At 44.1% G+C, this 21589-nt stretch overlaps 2 protein-coding genes and 1 non-coding gene across 3 annotated transcripts; 1 reads left to right on the top strand and 2 right to left on the bottom strand.

Annotated features, from left to right (window-relative positions):
* Positions 1-342: 342 nt before the first annotated feature.
* On the top strand, positions 343-1872 carry LOC102534153 (ribonuclease pancreatic). The gene is made up of 2 exons (XM_072963950.1): positions 343-383; positions 1137-1872. The coding sequence occupies exon 2, from the start codon at positions 1151-1153 to the stop codon at positions 1664-1666; it is 516 nt and encodes a 171-aa protein (XP_072820051.1). The 5' UTR covers positions 343-383; positions 1137-1150; the 3' UTR covers positions 1667-1872.
* A 3244-nt stretch (positions 1873-5116) lies between these two features.
* LOC102527659 (ribonuclease K6-like) lies at positions 5117-7981 on the bottom strand. Its single transcript, XM_072962756.1, has 2 exons — positions 7736-7981; positions 5117-7341 (listed from the first exon to the last, which is right to left on the bottom strand). Exon 2 carries the CDS (start codon positions 7334-7336, stop codon positions 6875-6877), a length of 462 nt encoding a protein of 153 aa, XP_072818857.1. The 5' UTR covers positions 7337-7341; positions 7736-7981; the 3' UTR covers positions 5117-6874.
* LOC116278058 (U6 spliceosomal RNA) lies at positions 6037-6140 on the bottom strand. The gene has a single exon (XR_004187481.2). It is a non-coding gene; the product is annotated as a U6 spliceosomal RNA (small nuclear RNA).
* Positions 7982-21589: the final 13608 nt, after the last annotated feature.

The raw sequence follows: 21589 nt of genomic DNA, 5'->3' as shown, positions 1-21589 counted from the left end.
CTCCCTTGACCACACGCGCCCTTTGCTAACCTCCAAGGGCTACTTGGTGAAAGTGGCTCCCAAGGAGACAAGTAGGGCTCGGGTGAGGTTCGGGCATCACTGCTATAGGGGCTTTCTCTGCTTCCTGTGGAAAGAAAGGCTCTCACAGGCAAAGGCTCACTCTGTGTAGCAGCCCTGAAAAGAGGGTGGCCTGTGTAATTCCCCACCCCTTCCACACATTATCCTTGCTCTCCTGTGGACCGGGGCCAAGATGCTCCTCCCACCCTTCTCTTCTCAGAAGCCAAGCCCCTTTCCAGTCCGTATAGAAAGTCCACTCTCCCGGGATCGGGTGTTGCAGACACTGCCTTCCACGCTCTCTCTCAGAGACCGAGCTAGAGACCCAGGTAAGCAAACCAAGAGGTGGTCTCAGGTGCTGCTTCTGCTTGAGGGTTGGAGAGGAGGGAAGCAGAGTGGGTGAGGGCAGCCCGAGAAAGCTTGGGGCAGGCAAACATCAGTTGGGGCACAGCTGGGGTCACGGATGGGGCATGCAGGCTGCCGCGGACCCATGGTCCTAGAGAGGAGCAGCCCCCCAACTTGAGGGAGGAAAGCCCCTTCCTTTGGAATACAGTGGCTTCCCTTTATGTGCCAGCGTCAGGCAGGGGTTGGGGCTTCCCTTGTGTTGCAGGACAGCAGGGCTCTGTCAGCCCTGGTCCTGGATGAATACTGGGTGATATCTCAGGTATACAATTTGGCTTATTCAAAATTTGGCTCATTTATTTAATGGTTGATTCAAGAGGATCTTCTAATGAGCCACGTGAGCAATGGGTACAAATGTCAGAAAGATATTTTATTTTTCCAGTGTATTTTATATCAAAAATACTTCTGCATTCAAAGTTAGGACTGCTATGAATTTTGGTCATTTCTGGAGTCACTACCCAAGAAGGGAGGATGGCCTCTCCATAGGGTGTGGGAGTCAAATGCTCGTGGAAAATTGTACCTGTGAGTGTCTCATTACTTGGAAGAACTCACCAGGAGAGGGACATCTTTCTGGTTAACCTGTGGGAGGTGGTAAGCCATGGAGGCTACAGTTTGGAGCTGGGGTTCTCTGGTGATACTTTTTCTGCCCCCTTCTTTTTTCCTACGTTGGTTCCTTCAAGAGTGTGAGGTGACCATGGCTCCGAAGTTCCTGTTCCTGTCCCTACTGCTGGTGCTGGGGTGGGTCCAGCCTTCCCTGGGCAGGGAATCGGCAGCTGAGAGGTTCGAGCGGCAGCACATGGACAGCGGCAACTCCCCCGGCAACAACACCAACTACTGCAACCAAATGATGAAGCGTCGGAATATGACCCTTGTAAGGTGCAAGCCGGTGAACACCTTTATTCATGAATCCCTGGAAGATGTCCAGGCCATCTGCTCTGAGAAAAACATCACCTGCAAAAATGGGCAGTACAATTGCCACCAGAGCAACTCCACCATGAACATCACGGACTGCCGCCAGACAGGCAGCTCCAGGTACCCCAACTGTGTATACACCACCAAGGAACTGCAGAAGCACATCATCATAGCCTGTGAGGGAAATGTGTCCGTACCAGTCCACTTCGACGGTTGGATCAACCTGAGTCTGGAGCAGCAAGATACCCCACCTCATCACCAAGGCATCTTCCTCTCCCTTCTTGCTTCCTTGCCCTGAGGGCAACTATCCAGCATGCACACATGCTTCCCTGGCCTAAGGCTTGCCCATGCGTGGTTTAGGGGGCGAGGAGTGGCTTCTGAGTTGGGGCCCATGTTACCCACTTCACTGCTTCTTTCAATAAAACACAGCTGCAGTCACCTGAATTCCTGGTGCGGTCCCCATCTGGGAACTAACTGTATGTGTGATCACTTCCTGCCAGGGCTGAGAACCGTGACTCTCAGCAGCTTTGGTGAGAGGCGAATGGAGTCCTTAAATGCCACCTCTTCTGACTCTTGGGCATTTTTTGTTGCTTTTTAAATTTTGCATTGAAGTGTAGTTCATTTACAAAATTAGTTTGAAGTGTACAGCAAAGTGATTCAGTTATACACATAACATACATGTATATTTTTTCGTTACAGATTCTTTCCCACTATATATATTATTACAAGGTGTTGAATATACTTCCCTGTGCTATACCGTAGGTCCTTGTCATTTATCTGTTTTATGGACTCTTGTTTTTTTAGTGAACTGAGATCATTCCTTTCCCTGTAGGTCCCTTGATACCCAATTATCCTTTTAAAGGATGGGCTATTTTAGGTAAAACAGAGCTACAGTCTGGGTTACTGCCATGCTGGGTGAGCTGACAAAGGGTGAAGCTCAGACACAAAAATCTCTCGCACAAGGAAGGACAGTGTGAACCTGGGAAAATCCTGCTAGGGCCACAGGTGGGGATGTGGAGTGTGTGAAATTATGACCCTAAATTTCCATGTTCCTTTCTTTTTTTTTTTTGGAGTGAGCTATTACTAAATCAGTAAAATGGTCCTCTCTTACTTCAAAAGTTGGAACCTCCCGTTTAGAAGGGACTTCAGAGATCATCAGAAGGAGGGAGGATAAGAAGGTTTCAGCTTGTGTACTGACTCTAACTGGGCAATGCCTGCCTAGTATGCTGGAGAAAAATGCCTACACTAGGATGTGCTCGAGCGGCACCTCCACGAAGGCATGGGGGAGGTGAGGAAGTAGGTGCCACCCACTGACAACCCTGACTTAGTGTAACCTCCCCACCTTTTATAGAGGAGCAACCGGAATCTCAGAAAGGTTAAGTGACCTGCTTGTGGCCACTGCTACTTAGTGGCATGACTGAGACTAGATTCTATCCAGGGAAAAAATTCTCCAGTGTCCTTCCTTCCCCGAGGGCCCTGGAGTCACAGCTTGCTCTGCCTCAGCTCTCTGGGGGCTCTCACAGGTTCCCAGTGGACTTGGCCTGTGAATCAGCTCCCTTCTCAGCTACCCTTCCTCACATCCACTGAAAAGACTAGACTCGGCTTCTGACATCACGCAATCATTTCACACGACCCTCTGATTGCACTTGCATGTGGCTCGGGACAAGGTCATAGAACTAGAGGAAGGTCCTACTTCCACCAGTGTGACCAGTTCTGTCCTTGTCTTTCAGTACTACATTTGTAAAGGTTGGAAGTGACTGTGTTTTTAGATAAAGGCAATGCTTAGCCCTGGGGGCTTCTGTAAGAGGAAGAAAGCCTGCATTTGAGAGGGGTCGGCCAGCTCTCCCTGCCTTTCTGTGACAATGGGGATCTCTCTCCTACAAGCGATGAGGTTGGAGGAGGGGAAAAAGGGGAAATCTAAGTTTCTACATCTGTTTTCTCAAGACAGAATTTTTCTGAAGTTCATCTCCCCCCGTTCCCGAACCCAGAGCTCATTTTCCCTCGTGCTAGTGCTAAGAAAACACTAGCGAAGCTTTTTCGAACACACATTTGCAGTTTTGCTGCATGTATTCTGTACATTCACCAGCTCTGGCTTCTGGGTCCCTGCACCTTGCGGGCCACAGGACCACAGTGTGCCTCCATCGGGGGAATAAACTGTTAGATGATGACAGATGTTCCAGAAGCAGACCTGCACAGCCGTGGGACCTGTTGCAGGGGGCGTGTGGTGAGTGGGAAGTGCTCTGGAAAGGAGGACACTCAGAGGGGAAAGGCCAAGTCTTATTCCAGACACGGTCACACACAGTCAAGGAGGGTCATCTGGGGACAAGTCAGAGTTCTCTGTTCTGTGGGGCAGCTATTGTTCCCCACAAGGAAAGGAGTACTAGCCTGTTCCAGGAGACTAACCCAGGCAGGTGAATCTTACAATTGAGGTGCTAACATGGGAAGATGGGTTCCTGCTTAAAGACACAAATGATCATATCCAGTGATTCTTTGAAGAAGGATAATGTTAATTTTCAGAAGCTTCCTCAAACCAAACACGCTTCCAGATTCTGCATTCTCAGTGGACAAGTAAACACATCGCAGCATCCCAGCTCCCCCGTGGCCCCGCAGCTCTGTGTGTACCCACAGAATCACAGTGTCTTCTGCCTCTGCTGGGCTGGTCTTCTCCTGCCTCTCTGTGTGGTAAATTCTCCCTTCAATTCCAGCAGCCGGCAGTCCCCCAGCCCAGCCCTTCCCCACATCAGAATGCATCCACCATGCGCACCTTAGATGAGTCCTTCAATTACCAGAGTAAATGATCACCCCATCAGGTTCTTTCTTTCCAAGTGCCCCCTCCCCAGTATTTGCACTTTGAGCTTCCTCTCTAACTGTGAATGAAAGGCTGCTCCCAGTCCCCGCTCTGGCGCCCTGGGCTGATTCAGCCCTCACAGAGCATGTACTCCTGCAATTCCTCCAGTCAGCCAAGACACTTGGAGATATAAAACATCATCAGTTCTTTCCTCCACACGTTTCTTTACACAGCTGCTGTCTGTAAAATCCCCCAGCCTCTGGTAGGCACCAAATAACTGTTGTCATAAGAGCAGGCTACAGGTTCACTTTATACGTTGTATGCTTACCTCAGAAAAGCAGGCAAAGTGCAATGAAAGGCCTCAGTACATATAAGCCTCACCATGCTTGGCTTCTTGGCAGTTCTTATTTGTAAATGTCTCTAATTTGGACATAAAAAATTTTTTCTCTTACGACTGGATTTTGGTTATGCGTTTTTGCATCATTTACTTACTTATGAACAATCTACACAACAATGGTGTGCTATCTCATACCTCAGAGCTACCTGAGTGGCTGTCTCCCAGGCTCTAGTCCTCAGTGACACCTTGTATAAAGCTGAAACTTACAACTCTTCTGCTGTGTGTCTTTCTTTAAATTGCCAAGTATGATGAAAATATAACAAGACAGCAAAATTAAAAATATGTATGACTTGGAAATTCCACATCTTGGTGTACCTACTATAGACATGGAGTCACTTAGAGGTAAAATTTTGTCACATGTGCACACAGAGAAATGTACACAGACATTCATTGCAACACTGCTTGTTCGAGTGAAAAGTTCAGTATATTCCAAAGATCCATCAAGAGACGACTGATAAATAAATGATGGTTTATTAATACAAAGAAAAAATATACCCATAAAAATAAAAGAACAAGACACATTTTAATATTAATGTGTGTTAAAAACAGTATTGAGTGAACAAAAAAGTCAAGTTGCAGAATGATTTGTACCATACAATGGCATTTGGATAAATTTATTTTTAAATTGCACAATGGAAATACTATATATTGTTTATGAAGTAAAAGTATACAAATAGGGCTGGAGACACTCTGAATTTATGATTTCATTTAAGAAGAGTTAAGAGGAATGAGAGTGGAGGGAGAAATACAATGGACTCCAATGCTTTTGTATTTTTCTAAGAGCATGTGGAATACAATATTTATTCATTTGAGCACCATATATTAGTTTGTATTGGTCTACATTGTTTAATTTTTGAAAAGTAATAAATCACGTTAAAAATGACACGAGTGCATGAGACAGGGCAAGGGAAGGCCTTTATAAAGTCCATCACGAAGTGTCAGGCGCTCTGGATTTGCCCTCCTCACGAGCATCCGCTTCTGCCTTCCCCTGAGGCTCTTTGGCCCTGCTTCTGCCACCCCACACCTCTGTAGGCTTGCCTCAGACGTGCACATCACTTCTTCTGCTTGTATTGAGTGACTGATCGATTAATATTCCTTTATTTTTTTGATTTACAATGTTGTATTTGTTTCCTGTGTACAGCATAGTGATTGCAGCATAGTGATTCCATTTTTTCCATACATATATACAGAGAGAGAGAGAGATTCTTTTTCATTATAGGTTATTACAAGATATTGAGTATAGTTCCCTGTGCTATACAGTAGGGCCTTGTTTTTCAATCTATTTTATGCATAGTATTTTACATCAGCTAATCCTAAATCTCAATTTATCCCTCCCGCCCTGCCTTTCCCCCATAACCATAAGTTTGTTTCCTATCTGCAAGTCTCTTTCTGTTTTGTAAATAGGTTCGTTTGGGTCATATATTGGATTCCACATATAAATGATATCATGTGATGTTTGTCTTTCTCTGTCTGACTTACTTCACAAAATATGGAAGGCTTCAGGAATTTGTGTGTCATCCTTGTGAGGGGGTCATGCTAATCTCTGAATCGTTGTAATTTTAGTCTTCGTGCTGGGGAGGGGAGCGCACCATTCTGTTTCTATTGGCCCTGTCTAGACAGTATGGCATTTTAAAAAATTCACAAGTTAAGAAGACGACTTAAGCAAAAATATTCACAGTATTGAATTTATCAATAAAATTCTTTTTGACTGTACAGTTCTTTTCCCCAGTGGAACTAAGTAAAGTACCAACTAAGGCAGGAAGTAAAGAGGAAGGAGTGGCCTCACATCGTCTGGTCAGTATGACATTTGAGAAATGCAGTGTCCTCACACCTGACACTCAATTGCCTTTCCCACACCCTGTGGGAAGGAGACATGTACTGGGTTGTCTACTTAGCTCATTTTCCCTGGGAAACGTGGCGTCTCTAAGCCAGGGCAACCCTCCCGGCCCCAGGCCTGGTCTCGGGACGCCGCTGCAGACACGGACCCTGAGCCCCTCCGGGTTTCCTGTGTCTTTTGAGTCTCATGTAATTGTAGGGATCCCGCACGTACACATGTAATTAAAATTGCTTTTCTCCTGTAACGCAGCAAAGTTCTAAGGCTGAAAATACGGAGGCCTGGACCCTTCTTTGCCCTCTTCCCTTCTGTCTGCCTTCAAAACACTGAGCTCCAAAGCAGAAAACTGTCTGATATCATCACTCTAATTCTTTCAACGCCCTACCTTTTCCTTCTCTGGGAGCCAGGAAAATCAGCAAAAGCAAAGAAAAATCAGAAAAGATCATAAGAGAATTTGTGCCAAGTGAGAACGAAAGTGATGGAAACCTCAGACAACCTTATCTAAGTGCACAGGAACCAACGCATAGGGAGGGTCGCCCTTCTGAGGGGGGTCGCAGGCCACAATGTAGCACTTGTACTGGGCAGCCTCTCGGTAGCGGCAGGCAGGGTACCTCCCCGCAGTGAGGCTGCACTGAGTCAGGGGAACGGGCTTCGGATCCTGGTGGCAATTGTTCTGGCCGTTCTTACAGGTGATGTTTGGCAAATCACAGGCAGAAGCCACATCCTGGAAGGAGGTGTGCAGAAAGGTGTTTTCAGGCTTACAGTGCTGGGTGTAGCTATTGACAACACTCATCGCCTTGGTACACTGGAGAGGCCTCGGCTGTATGTGCTGAATTTCAAACCATCGAGCCCTGGTGAGACCCTCAGGCAAAGCACAAAGGGGAGGCACTGCCCACCACAGTCCCAGCAGCAACACGAGGAGAAGGCGTCCCAGAAGCCATGGCCCCATCTTTTCTGTGTAAGAAGATGAAGATGATGGTGACAAAGAAGAAGAGGAGAAGCCATAGGAGCAAAATTATTACTCACAACCGTTTAGATTTTTATTCTGCCTCTTAACATTTCATGAATTTTGTTTTTTTTTTTAAGCCATCTTCTTTTTCAGTTGAGTCTCACAGTTCTGTGAAGAAACTGGAGCCCAGTGAGGAGGCATTTGAGGTAAGATGACCTTTCCTGATTGGTAGAACTCACTCTTCTCTTTGTCCTGTACTCCTGCGTTTGATGGTCCCCATGTCAGAAACCTTGTCTCTTCCCTCTTTGCTCCTGAAATATTTACCTCCAGCTGTTTGACCCGGACCTCCCGGCCACCTTCACAGCCCACTCTCCCCAGCCCTGGGGCTCCTCCTCTTACCAGGTCTCCACGCTGGGGCTCCCACGGTGCCAGAAGCGCTGCTTAGTCCCAGGCTCTGAGGCTTGTCTCTTGTTCCCCCAGGCTTGCCTGGGCTGCCCGCGTGCAGCAGGGGAGGGGCTCTGAGCCCCAGGCAAGAGAAGCCCAGGGCTTGGAAGATGAACTTCTTGTGCACAGTGGGGATGAGACTCCTAGCCTTTTCAACTGGCTGTTTAACATAGTATCAGTAACACTGTGGACACAGGAAGAGTAAGGCTACTTAAGAAACGATGAGACTCAAAACAGAGTTTTAAAGACCTGATCACTTCCTGATATGGGTGGGTGCTTCCTTCCTGAACTGAAGTTTCAGTTTTTGAAGTTTTATGATTTCAGTTCCTTAGGAGAAACTATGCATGTAATAACTACCCTGTACTTGGTAATGTGAATTTCAACAAGAGATTTGAATTATTCCTTTATGTGTGTGTTTGTTGGGCCAGTAACTGGGCTACTCAGATTGAGGAGTTCGGGATCTAATGAAAGAAACAGTGAGGTAAATGGAAAAATACATTATGTATATACATACACATATGCATATATATATATATATTTGAACTTTGTTTATTCTTTCTTTGTAAATTTTTTTTGTAGGGAGGGAGGTAATTACGTTTGTCTATTTATTTACTTATGTATTTCATGCAGGTACTGGAGATTGCAGCCAGGACCTCGTGCGTGGCAGCCATGCACTCTAGCGCTGAACTCTGACCTCCCCGGTTATGTATTAATCAACATAAGCAGCAGTTGCAGCTGCGATGGAGGTAACTGCAGCTCCTCAGGAAGTGTGAGGAGACAGGAGAGAGGAGCACAACACTGGAACCGAGTTTTGAGGATCAATTAGAAGTTCGATGAAGAGGATGGTAAGGGCAGCCCAAAGAGGAAGCTGTGTGAAGAGAACCACACATATGAAGCGCAAGGGCAAACGTAGGAGATCTGCCTTGTACATCTGCACTTACCTTTCCACTGGTGCTAAAATCCCCTTATTCAGAATCTTATTGTCTCCTAAAGGGCTCACATAAAAGGTTCCTACTTGGACTTCCTGCCTTTAACCTCTTCTCCTTCCAATTTATCCGACTAGTATCCAGATTAGTATTCTTGGACCATGAAGATAACAGTGGAACACACTCTTGCCTCCTGCTTTTCATGGCTCCAATTATCTTTAGGATAAAAGCTGCTTGTTTATAGTAAAGTTGCAGGATATAAGGCTAATATACAAAAATAGATTGCTTTCATATATCCCAGCAATGAATTAACAGAATTTGAAAAAAATCACATCAGGAGAAAAGAAAAATGAAGTACTTAAGCATAAATCCAATAAAATATGTACAAGATTAATATGAGGAAAACGATAAAATTCGGATGAAATAAGTCAAAAGTTGAGCTAAATAAATGGAGAGATATCCCATGTTTGTGCTAAAGGAAACCAGAAAATGTCACCCCAACATATGGCTCTTTGACATAAAAACTGTTTTGCACTGAAGGAAAGTAAGAATAACTAAGTACAGAAAGATCTCCTTTTTTGTCTAATGGCAGAAAATTAATTCTCCTTTCACTGGAGATGGACACTTATCTGCCTAGAGAGGGCGCCAGAGGAAACTAACCCCTATCTTTCTAGTTCCTTCTTCATCATTTTCTACCCATAGACCAAACCCCTTTGTCATGACAAGTCTTCATAAATGTATTGTTTCTTTGATTAAAAGATATAAAAGCTTCCTACTCTATGCACTTAATTTGGATTTTCGTTGTCATCTGAACACTCCCACGGACATGTACACATTTAATAAAATATGTGTGCTTTCCTCCTATTGATCTGCCTTTGTCAGTTTAATTTTCAGACCCAGCCAAGGACCCTCACAGTGTGTGGAGGAAAAGTTTCTCTTCTCAGACAATGACTTTATGTACTTGTCAAAACTTGTCAAAAATGAAAAACAAATCCTACTCTAAACTGTAGAATTTAGTCAATAACAATGTATTAATATTGGTTGATCAATTGTAAGAAAAGTATCACGGTAATGTAATATGTTCTAATAGGAAAATTGTGTGCTGTGTGGCTAGGGGAGGGGGACAGGCATATGGGAACTCTCTGTACTTTCTACTCAATATTTCTCTGAATCTAACATTGCTCTGAACAAATAAGTCTTTTAATCTGATAATATTTATATAAGATGTGTGTCTGCCGAGCACTCACCCGTCTTCTTCTGCAGCCTTATGTGTTAGGACAGCCGTCCTTCTCCCTACAGTTCCACAGCTTGATAGCACCCCGAGGCCACTGCAGCAGAAAACAGCATCAGCATCCCTGGCTAGGGGTCCTCCTAACCTTGGCCTCACATCAGAATTGACCATGAAATCATTTTAAGGCCCAGACCCCAGGCCTGCTGAATCAGAATCTTGGGCACTGAGGTCTCTGCATATCTTTGCTTGGTTACCTGCGCAGTGATTCTGTTACCCATTCTTAGTTGAGAACTGTTCTTCTTGGCTGATACTGATTTTCACCCAATTTCCAAGTTCTCAAGACGGAGGTTGTAACTGATTCCTGAGATACAGCTTCCACTTTGTCTTAAATCAGGCAGGTGATTTCTGTCGCTATAATGACTTAGGTGTAGGAGAGATGGGAAAAGGTAAGAATGGGAGAATCTAACTCTGTTGTCTGCCTCTCGTATGTTATCCCAAATCTTGGAAGTATAAGAGAGAAAAACTATCTTTTCCTTCTACCCTTCTAAATTCTCAGCCAGCCCCCTGTAACAAAGAGATTAGTAACAGAAAAGCATACACAGTTATTTCATTTAATCTTAACATGGCATAGGAACCTTCCTAAAGAAGTGGTTAAACCTGAGCCATTTAATGGCAGGTTTTATAAGGAATGGGAAGTCATGGAAAGAAGTGAAAGAATAAAGGGTCCAAGCTAAGTGTAGTAAACTGGGAGAAACTTGCAAGGTCTATTCACTGAGATTCTGTCCTCAGAGATAAGGATGCTCCTTGCCCCTTAGGTATAGGGAGGGCTCCTCACATATGAAGATCTTATGATCTGCTTCAGCAGGTCGGAAAATGCTTGCTGCACTACCTGCCATCTCTTGAATTCCTTCAGCTTGAAATATTCAGTCTGGCAAGTTGCCACATTCTGGAGCAATGTGTCCTGAATCCCATCAGTCGCTCCCTGTGTGGGGAATGGACCCTGGTATTGGCTTGGCCCTTGTGCCAGCCCTGCAGTTCTAAAGTAAGTTCAGGGCATCTGCCGTGTCTCCACTCTGGAGTCTCTATGTAGACATATCTATGTCTTCTGCACATCCTGGCCCAGATGGGAGGGGACGAGGTCTCGGGCCTGTTACTTGGTCTACTTCATTCTCTAGACCTTTACATGTTGCTGATGGCAAAAGTAACAGTCTCAAGCCCTTGTCACTGAAATAACAGAAGACTAGTTTCTTTAATCAAGCAATTACTTCTTACAAGAATTATCAGTCGTATTCAGATCCCTCAGAACACTCCCTCTCCCATGGTTGCCGATGTATTTCTGTGTCAGGCATCAGGCCAGTGAGTGCCCAGAACAGCGAGTCACAGGATGATGCCAAGTGATGAGTTCCAAGTTCTTTTGTGAGGTTTTGTTTTATTGTTTATGTGGAGTTTCTGACACTCAAGATGGCCTCAACCCTTAGCCCACTGGTCAGTTTGGGCATGTGATACCATTTCATTTTTGTCCAATTGCTTGGTCATACTGTTTCTTGTGACTCCCTCTGTCCTTTTCACACCAGTCATAAGGACCTCTATTTTTTGAACAAGTCCTAAATTTTCTGTATCTTCTGACTGGAAAGATTTCCCAAGACTTGGAAATGGACAAAAGAGGTTACTGGGAGTCCTCTCAGTGGAGTGTGAGGATTTATCCAGCAGACCCTCAGGGGATGAGCAGACACTGTGCCGGCCTATACCTTCGATTGACTTGCAGGGTAGAAATGAACTTGTATAAAGCTGATAACAATGCATGTATATCCTGTTAATAACAGTGCAAATGTACTTAGTCCAGCAGAGACTGTCATTTTCCGTAAAGCAAAATCACATTTGAACTGTTTTTGGCATCTTACTGATTTCCTCATAAGTTAGTGAGTTGAATAAAATGGATTTATTTATCAGTTTATTCGATGACATGACTTTATTTTTTAAAACTTTCATGAGAGCCACAGTTTTAACTTAAAAAATTTATTCTTTAACACTGGATATGTTTACAGGTATTATTTCTTCTTTCTGGAATACCTTTCTCACCTCATCTGCTTGGCTGCTTACCCATCTTTCTAGGCTGTGCTTGAAACAGCAGGACCCTGTGGGGACCTTCCTTGTACAAATCCTTTGTGTGTCCCCCATTTCTTGATGCAGGAAATTAACTTCATTCAGCCTCTATGACCTTCTTAGAAAAATCTTAAAAAATGTTTTAAGATTAAAAGACTTATTTGTTCACAGCAATGTTAGATGTAAAGAAGAATTAAATAGAAAGTATAGAGAGCTGCCGTATGTCTGCCCCCTCCCCTAGCCACACAGAACCCAAAGGGCAGATTCAACAGTTGCTAATCAGGGAAGGGAGGGAATGCAGAGACAGGGGAGGAAGAGTCAAGAAATAATAGTGCAGCCTTGCCACAGGGACCTGGTTCCACCTCAAGGAATGTATAACAATATCTTTGAGTCCTTCTGCAGGAACTAAGGCCCCCACCCAGGTGGAGGATGGTAACTTCAAGCTGAGCACAAGATTCCTGGAACACTGCCCTGTTACCTAACTTCCGACCAATCAGAAGAAAGACCCACACCCTGAACCTGAACCCCCATATTTTCCCTATAAAATCTTTTCCCCGAAAATCATCATTAAGTTGGGTTTTTTGCGCAGGAGCTGCCTGTCCGCCTTGCTTGGCTCTGCAATAAACCATTCTCTGCTCAAACTCCGATCTTTCAGTGTGTTTGGCCTCACTGTGCATCAGATACATGAACTTTTGTTTAGTTACATTCTCAAATATCCTCTCCTGAGCTGTCCCCTCTCCAGGCACAGAGCAGCTCTCCCAGCCTGAATTTGATCAGGCCTTACTAGCACTCACTATTCCGTTTTATTGTTAAACGAGAAATATAGCAAAGTATAATTGAAGGGTAAATTTGGCTAGAAGACTTCAGATCTGCTGTCTCATTCTTCTACTCTTTGCTCCAGCTCTCCAAAGCAGGATGACTTTCACTAACCACACATTTACACAAGGTTTTTCCCTCCTTCCTCCTAACTGAGTTCTAACTTGAGCTCCCTGCTGGCTTTGAGGGAAGGGTCTCTTTGGGTGGGGCAGGGGGGTATAATTTGGCTCATTTATTGGGTGGATGTACTGGGGTTTGAACCCAGGACCTCATGCATGCTAACATATACTCTATCACTGAACTGTCCCTTCCCCACTTCTAATTGAGTTAGATTTTCTCTGTAGGGCAAACTGCCTTTCAGGTACCCACAAGACCATATGGAGCAAACAGGAAAGCATACCTCCCACATCTGGAATGGAAATTTAGGGATTTTGATCTTCGGTATGTTGTCGGAAGATCAGCCTCACAGCAGGCTAGTGCCTACAAAACTGTGAACCCACCTTGGGGATGGGGTGGGTGGTTATAAAGCCATAGCTCAAACAATAAAGCATGGATCACAATCAACAGAACCATTTTCTCATCAGAAGACTTAGAATGGCGTCATGATACCTCCAGGTGACCCATTCTATAGAGGCCAGCGGTTGTCACTTTTTTCCATCTCTTTATCTCCTAAGCACCCAAGGCGTGGTCTTCTTGGTATTTAGCCTGCTTTGTAAGGTAACAGTTCTATGACCTTCTCCCTGGAGATGGACTCAGAGACCAAGCATGATTACAGCATGATTACTGGAATAAAATAGAAACAGTCAGATCAATAGCTTTAGTGTTAACAGTGGGCCTGAAACTCTGAGTAGCAACCGGTCAGTCAGGTCAGTTGACCGTTGTAAGGGCGAGCATAGGACTAAGCAATCCTTTAGCCTAAATGTGACCATTGTATTAATCCTTCTTCAGGTATAAATGACTTTATGGCTGGTAAAAGCAGATTTCTTCAATATTTGAGGGCAAGGATTTGAGGATTATAACATGTAACATTCACAATGCAAGGTGGGATAGACATTTTCTCAGGATACAGAACAAAAGGGAAAGATGGTGCAGCAAGCCACCTCTTCTTTCGCCCCTGGCACACCACTCAGCAGCAGCAGCATGGATGTGATCACAGTGCTGTGTTAGATCAGAAATAAACTGTGTGTAACAGGATACATGCAGCTATTATCATTTTGATGCATGTTGTGAAAACATCTATCTTCAAATAAGTCCTGCGAACAATGTCTTTGTTCCAGATAATGCCAACTCCTGACATATGGGCTATACCAGGTGGCCAATGAAAGCTGAAATTTTGCCAGCTGGAGTGTCCCTACTTTAATATAAATTACTTTGGGACCACCAATCCTAGCTGGTAAAATGAGTTTTGACTAGTTTTAATGGTATCATTTGTGGTTAGGTGCATATGTGTGGTATTTCTATGGTAGCCACTGGACCCATGGACATAAACTTCTATTAGAATTTGATGAAAGCCATCGACTTGCTGTCTAAAAATCGAAACATAGCAAAATGAAATTGTTACCGGAAAAGGGAAATAAAAATTACCTCAGTTCTTAGTACCGGAAAATAGATTTTTGAGGAGAGACAGAAATCATGATACAAGCAAGACTTTGATTACTGAAGTAAATACAATAGTGAAAGAAGGAACACTCCTGAGAATAGGGAACGGGCCAATGCAAGAGAGGGAAAACCGTGCCCTCCTTTTCCTTGTTTTTATCTCCTGGACTGAAGTTTCCACGGCTGGAATGTGCCCCGCCTATTTCTGGAACTGCCGGTAAGATTGCTATTAAGAGAATAAGTAAAGTGAGTGACAGAAGACGAGTTTAGAGAGGTTGGCAGAGGTCGGATTATGATGATTATCTGCTTGAACCTGAGCAGGACCTTTCAGGGCCCTCCTGGGTACAAAAGCCTTTCTGTTTTCTCATTTGTAGGTCTTCCCTGAGCTCAACAGGAAATAGCAGAAACTTGCGTGGGAACAAAGAGGTACTGGGGTCTGTCCTTGGAGATGAAGCAGCCAGCTGTAAGATAAGAGAAATGCCCTGCCTTTCCATCAGCTGGGCACTTCCTTCCCCTTGGTGTTAATTAGCCAGGGTCAGTACACCTGCCTAAGCCCCCTCTCCCTGGCCCTGCACAGTCCTCTCTCTAGGAGGACCAGCCCAGCATCCCAAGGGCCTGGGATGCCAGAGGCCTTCATACCTGCTGGACTCATCTTCCCGTTGTTTCTCACCTGCCTGGTTCTGAGTATCTCCCCACACACCATCCCCTCCATGCAGATGCTCATGCACAGTTTCCTTGGAGAGTTTTTGGGGTGTCAGGAAATGTATCCCTCTATTCCAAAAAAGAATACATCTATATCCACCTTTTTTCTTGAAGTTCTTCAATAAGAAGATTTTAAAAAATTATATTCTGTATTTGGAATAAGTCTTAAAATATATATTTAATTTGACTGAATTCCAAATAGTTCTGGATTTTTAAAGATAAAAGAAGAGAGGGAAGAAGGAGCTTCTGCACATATGTGGGGAGGAGATGAGAAGGGGAGGAAGCTCAGATAGAGGAACTGAGACCTGAAGGCAGAATAAGGCTTTGCAGAAGTTACACCCCTGCCCTTCCTGTGCCCGCAAATACCCGCAGACTACTTCCTCCACACGATTGTCTGAGAATCAACTCACAAGTGGGTATGTCCAAAAACTTTCAGTGTCTGAGACAAAGGGAGGGAGGGGAGAGGAAAAGCCCCCAGATGAAGGGAACTGAAGATAGTGATCTCCAGAAATTAACACAAATTGTAAACCACCTATACTTTAATCAAAAAAAAAATAGTTCTCTGACTCTGCCTTCCTCCCTGCAGTTGCCCAGCTCCGCGCTATGACCTCTTATTGATCAGTGTTCACCAGGGAGTGGCCTGAGTTCAGAGAGTCAGGAAAGAGGACCCTGTGGCCAGGACTGAGCTTTCTAAAAGACAGGAAGAGCTAGTGGTGGGAGAAGTGCTGGTCATCATCTCAGCTTAACCTCCATCCCTGTCCTTCCCACTCTCCATACAATCAATCATTTAAAAAACTAATCTTACATATTAGGCTTAGACTCACATGTGGGAAAGCTGCGTTGTAGGATGTCATCACAGTGGTTCCTTTACCTCACCTCTGTGGTTACCTGGGTTGTGGGGAACCACGGTGGGAGGGGTCAGGGGCAGCACTGGCTTCAGATATCTCTTTGGATACGTCCTCCATTCTTCCCTTGCTGCCCTCCCGTTTCAATCACTGGTCGACCCCTTTTCCTGCCTCCATGTTTCTATCCTTTCCTGTTCTAATTTTCTTCTCCTTCCTTTTGTTCTGAGTTTGACAAGGAACCCTGGGACACTGTTCTCTGTGTGTGTATGTCTGTGTGTGTGTGTGTGTGTGTGTGTGTGTGTGTGTGTAGGGGCTGTGTTGAGCCTTTGGTGTCAGCCTAATGACAGAACGTCCTTGAGAGTTTCTGCACCTTCCTTGTAAAACAGCCTCACCCTCTACCTACCTTCTTCTTTGCTTTGTCAAAATCATGTGGAAATGAAGAAAACCACTCAGATGGGAACAAAGAAACTCCATTTATTCAGTAAACTTACTGTAGAAGGAAGTCAACCACTATCACTTGCGTTTGGCAAAGACTCAGTTGTGAGGAATTAGGAAAGCTCCATGGTAGAAAAACGGGAGGCCTTCAGAAGGTGTGCCCTGAGTGGAGGCTGTTCGCATGGAGCTGGAGGTGGGCTGCCCAGAAGCCAGACAACTTTGTGATTGGTTAGACATGCATATCTGGTGTTCTCCAGTTGGTCCTAATTTGAGGTTTTAGGGACAAAAATTAGGGAAACTTTCAGTTATTCATCATGTCCTGGCTAACTCAAAGGCCAGCAGCCAACCTATTTTGCCACAGGGGTTCTTGTTTGGCTTTCTGGGCTGGTGTGCTCTGTAGAGTGGGTTGGTTTTCTGAATTTATTGCTGCTGATTTGGGGTCAAAGTTTACCTTCATGTATAGTCTGGCCATTGTTTGTTTACCCATTTCATCGCTCTGACCCTCTTTTTGTTTATTCTCTCACTTCCAACAAGTTGACCAATTTAGGGAAAGCTAGAATTCCAGATCATCAGTGTCCAGAAACAGTTTGGTTAACATCATAGTCAACTGTATTGCAAGATCTTCCTGATCCTTGTATTGTATCATCATGGTGTTCATCTAAGGAGAGAGGGGATGTGGAGAAGCATTTAAGATTCTGGTTAAAATGTAACAGACCAGAATGTTGACCACTCTCACTAAAACAAGAATAATTAATAGTCCCTCTGAGGTACTTCAAAACCAGGAAGCCCAACTGGCCAACACAGGCCAACAGAACAAATCCCACAGACCATGAGGATCAACCTTAGACATCCAAATGTCTTCTTCTTTAGGGCAATGGATAGCCTGTTAGACTTGCCTATTTCATGGGCAAGTGCTGCAAGAAACATTAGCAATGCCATAGCCATCACCATGACTGGCCCACAAGAAATCTAAAGCAATGTGATTGTCCATCACTGCTCATACCGATGAGCTGAGACTGATGTGTATTCCATCTCGGGCAGACGTGGTATCATTCATAACTTCTGTCAGAGTTACTAGTAGGTTTCTTAAAGTCTTCTATTTTATGATTCCCACTGATGAGAACACTACTCTGATTATTCACATGAAAATTGAGCCAGCAATCCCCCAAATATTGTTCCTGAATATTGCAGAATGGCCCCATATGGATTTGATACCTAAATTGGAATTTCCAGCCTTGGTGATTTATAGAGTTAGGGTCTCTGTATACAGGCAAATCTTGGATTACTATTCCTAACGTTCATGAGGTATTAGTCTGCGGCAAACAGGACCATGCATCCTGATCCCAAAGGAAGTAGTATCCAGCGGGGACACATGGAGATCCAGGAAAAAGGGAGTTGTTCATAACTTGAGTTTGGAACCAAGGCCTTACATCATATGTTTGGATTGTTGCTACTCTCTTCCAGGTGTTAAGAGTTGGGCTCATCACCTTACAAAGAAGGTTGAGCTCAAATTTAGAATTATCTTGAGTCTGGAAATGAAATTTTAATAATTTCTTTCCCCTGGGAGAGAGGGACACTAGCAAAATCACCAGTTGATTTGTTTACAGTCAATTGTCCATCTACGTGCAGGTAGAAATGTCACCAGCTGTGATTGCTTGTGGCCTCACTGATGGTATCAGAATTTCCAGCAGATTTGTAAAACGTCGTGAGTATTTTGACAGAGGTTGCATTGAATATTTAGATTACTCTGGATAGTACGGCCATTTTGTTAATGTTGATTCTTCCAATCCAAGAGCACAAGACATCTTTCCATTTCTTTATATCATCTTCAATTTCATTCATCAATGTTTTACAGTTTTCAGAGTACAGGTAACCTCCTTGGTTAATTTATTTCTAGGTATTTTGTTGTTTTTGATGCAATGGATATGTTTTTGTCAGTTAGAAAATTCTGGGTTTTGCAGTGAAAAAGAAAAGTGAATGAAAGTCTGCAAATTGCAAAATATCCTTCTCATGGGTGAGTTGTATTCCATTACATATATATGCTACATCTTCTTTATCCATTCATTTATTGATGTGCACTTAGGATGCTTCCTGATCTTGGCAGTTATAAATAAAGTGTGGAAAGCATTGTTTCTAAAGAAAGGGATCTGTCTCAATTAAAAATAATTTACTACTAAAAGATGCTGACACATACTTGGCAGGGCATGTCCCAGCAGCTCAGCTGAGATCTGGGACTCAGCCCTTCTTATACCCCACATGTGTTTTCCTGAATCAGAAGCTTCAAGAAGTTTTGAAGCTGGAGCTCCTGCCCAAAGGAAAGGAAATCAAGGGTAAGGGTATAGGAAGGATGTGTTTTTGATGGTTTCCATGAAGCTGAATGAAAACCCCAAGGGCCTGTCCAGTTTGCCACGCACAAATAGATAAAATGACTTGGTATAGTTCGGGAAGCCTAGGAGGGGGTAAGCTATTGAAGAATCGTATTTGGGTGACAGAAGTCATGTTCATATTTGAACTGTGATTCTGAAATCTTGTTGGACCAACTCCTTGGAATTCTGGCAATGGATAGGTGCCAAAAGAATCACTACTTGTGTGCAGCCAAACCCAACAACTTGGTGGGACTCACCTGACAAGGTGCCCATCAGGCACCTTGAGGGCAGGCCCTGTAATTTATCTCTGTATTTCCCTCTTAAATGAATGAATGAACAAGTTCAAAATTGGCCACTGTGGGTACCCACTCAGAACCATAGATTTGATATGAAGGTTATTTTAAACGGAAGATATTTGAGCCTCAGCAGATGCCAAAGATTCTTTCTCAGAGCTTCCCTTATCTGAATAAAAGCAAGGTCTTCTGAGAGCAAAGCTGCTATAAATCGCCTCTCGGGGGAGTTTTACATTCAGGAAGAAAACAGACCACTTGCACTTGAATAGACATACCTTATCACAAACTATTTTACATCCTGTTTATTCCCCTAAAAGCTCATTTATCTTTCCTTAAAAAAAAAGAAAAACAAACACATTTATTTCCTATACCATCTGTATCTGTCCCGATCCCATGCCACCTCCATCTTTCCTCTATTAATTTGTTGAGGGAATCACTTCTTTTGCGCTCCTTCATGTGCATATGAATAAATTTTGTCAGTTCTTCTGTTAACCTGTCTTTTGTCAGTTAATTTGCAGGACCCTCGACCTGAGCATAAGTATGTAGTAGAGAATAAGCTTTGTTTTGTTGGAGATTTACAGGGACACCAGGACCTAGCCCATGGGAATGCCTGCAAGAACAAAGAATGCCTGCAGCAAGAAGATTACAATGATCAACCACCCCCGTCCCTTATTTTCCCTCCCCCTCCCTTATTTTTTTTATAAAAGGAGCCTGTTTTCTGACTAGAGCAGGATGGTTCTCCAAGACATTAGTCTGCCATCCTCTTGGTCTGCCGGCTTTCCGAATAAAATTGCTATTTCTTGCCCAACACCTCGTCTCCCGATTTACTGGCCTGTCCTGCGGTGAGCCGAACGAGTTTGGACTCGGCAACAAGTAGGGAGACGAAAAGTTTTCCTTCCAACACTACTCAGGAGGGTATGAGTATCATCTAAAGACTATGAGACAAAAATACCTGGGTGGAGTGTCGGAGGTTTGCAATGTAGGGAAACATGGAACTAACACACCACGACTTCCTCGGCATCACTTTTTCCAAATTTATGCACATGAGCAAATAGTGTCAACTTTACCAAAGATTTCTTGTATATCATGTGGCAAAGCAATTTTAAAATTCTGCCTTAGTGGGGAGGGTATAGCTCAGTGGTAGAGTGGGTGCTTAGCTTGCAGCAGGTCCTGAGTTTAATTCCCAGCACCTTCACTGAAAATAAATAAATAATCCCAAGTATCTCCACCCACCAAAAAAAAAAAAAGCCAACTAAAAATGTTCCCTTGAAGAATTCTCTTCTTCCCACCAAGTTACCTCTCTTCTCTCTTCCCCCTCCCATTCCCTCTCCTGGGCTTTCAAACTGCCTGCTCTTTTTAGCTCTGGATTTTAGCAGAACAAAAGCCTGGTAGTTACTTGACTCCACCTCCTGGAGAAAGCAAATCAGAGATCACCAAGTGTTATTTAAACAGTCTTTGGGAGGAAGTTAACCTCACCCCATGTGAACAATATTAAGAACTAACATTTATTGATGCTTTCTAAGCACTGCTCCTAGCCCTCTGCATCTTACCTTACTTTGCCTTAACAATAGATTAAAGAGGACCATATTATTATCATCCCCATTTTAGAGAAGAGGAGACTTGCCCAGCTCTTAAGATGCTAAGCAAGAATTTGGCCTGAGATGGTGTAAACCTAGAGCATGGAGAGATATTTTGACAATTCTCACTCCCAAGGGATTAAAATTTGTATATATCTGAGTCATTTTGCTATACACCTGAAACTAACACAATATTGTAAATCAATGGTATTTTTTAAAATAAATAAAAATAAAATTGTCCTCCAGCAAATACAGGGCTCTTTCCTGGAGGAAATTCTACTTGTAAGAAATATGATGCTGTCTATATAGTGTCTAAAGGGGATTTTGCATTTTGGTTTCACTTTAGTTCCTCTACTCCACTCTGACTTGCAGAGTGAGAGGTCACTGTAGATGAGAAAAGCTACACACCCTCCTCTAACAGCCCAGGACTGTCGAAGTGGCCAAAAGGGGTTAAGTCATGCAGGGGTGTCCTTCTTCTTGGGATTCAGGTACTCTCCCATTTCTTCTCCAGATTTGGGACGCCTTCCAGCAGGGAGCAGCTGGCTGCCTCTCCCTGGTTTCCCCGGGAGAGATGTGGAATTCTGGCCTAAGCAGCTCCAGGCAGGAGAGAGAGCAGGTCCATTCCCCTCCCTCTCCCTTGACCACACGCGCCCTTTGCTAACCTCCAAGGGCTACTTGGTGAAAGTGGCTCCCAAGGAGACAAGTAGGGCTCGGGTGAGGTTCGGGCATCACTGCTATAGGGGCTTTCTCTGCTTCCTGTGGAAAGAAAGGCTCTCATAGGCAAAGGCTTACTCTGTGTAGCAGCCCTGAAAAGAGGGTGGCCTGTGTAATTCCCCACCCCTTCCACACGTTGTCCTTGCTAGCCTGTGGACCGGGGCCAAGATGCTCCTCCCACCCCTCTCTTCTCAGAAGCCAAGCC

The sequence above is a fragment of the Vicugna pacos genome, chromosome 6 (genome assembly GCF_048564905.1).
Source record: "Vicugna pacos chromosome 6, VicPac4, whole genome shotgun sequence".
NCBI lineage: Eukaryota > Metazoa > Chordata > Mammalia > Artiodactyla > Camelidae > Vicugna > Vicugna pacos.
Note: the sequence above shows the minus strand (reverse complement) of the source record. Positions and strands in the feature narration are given on the sequence as shown.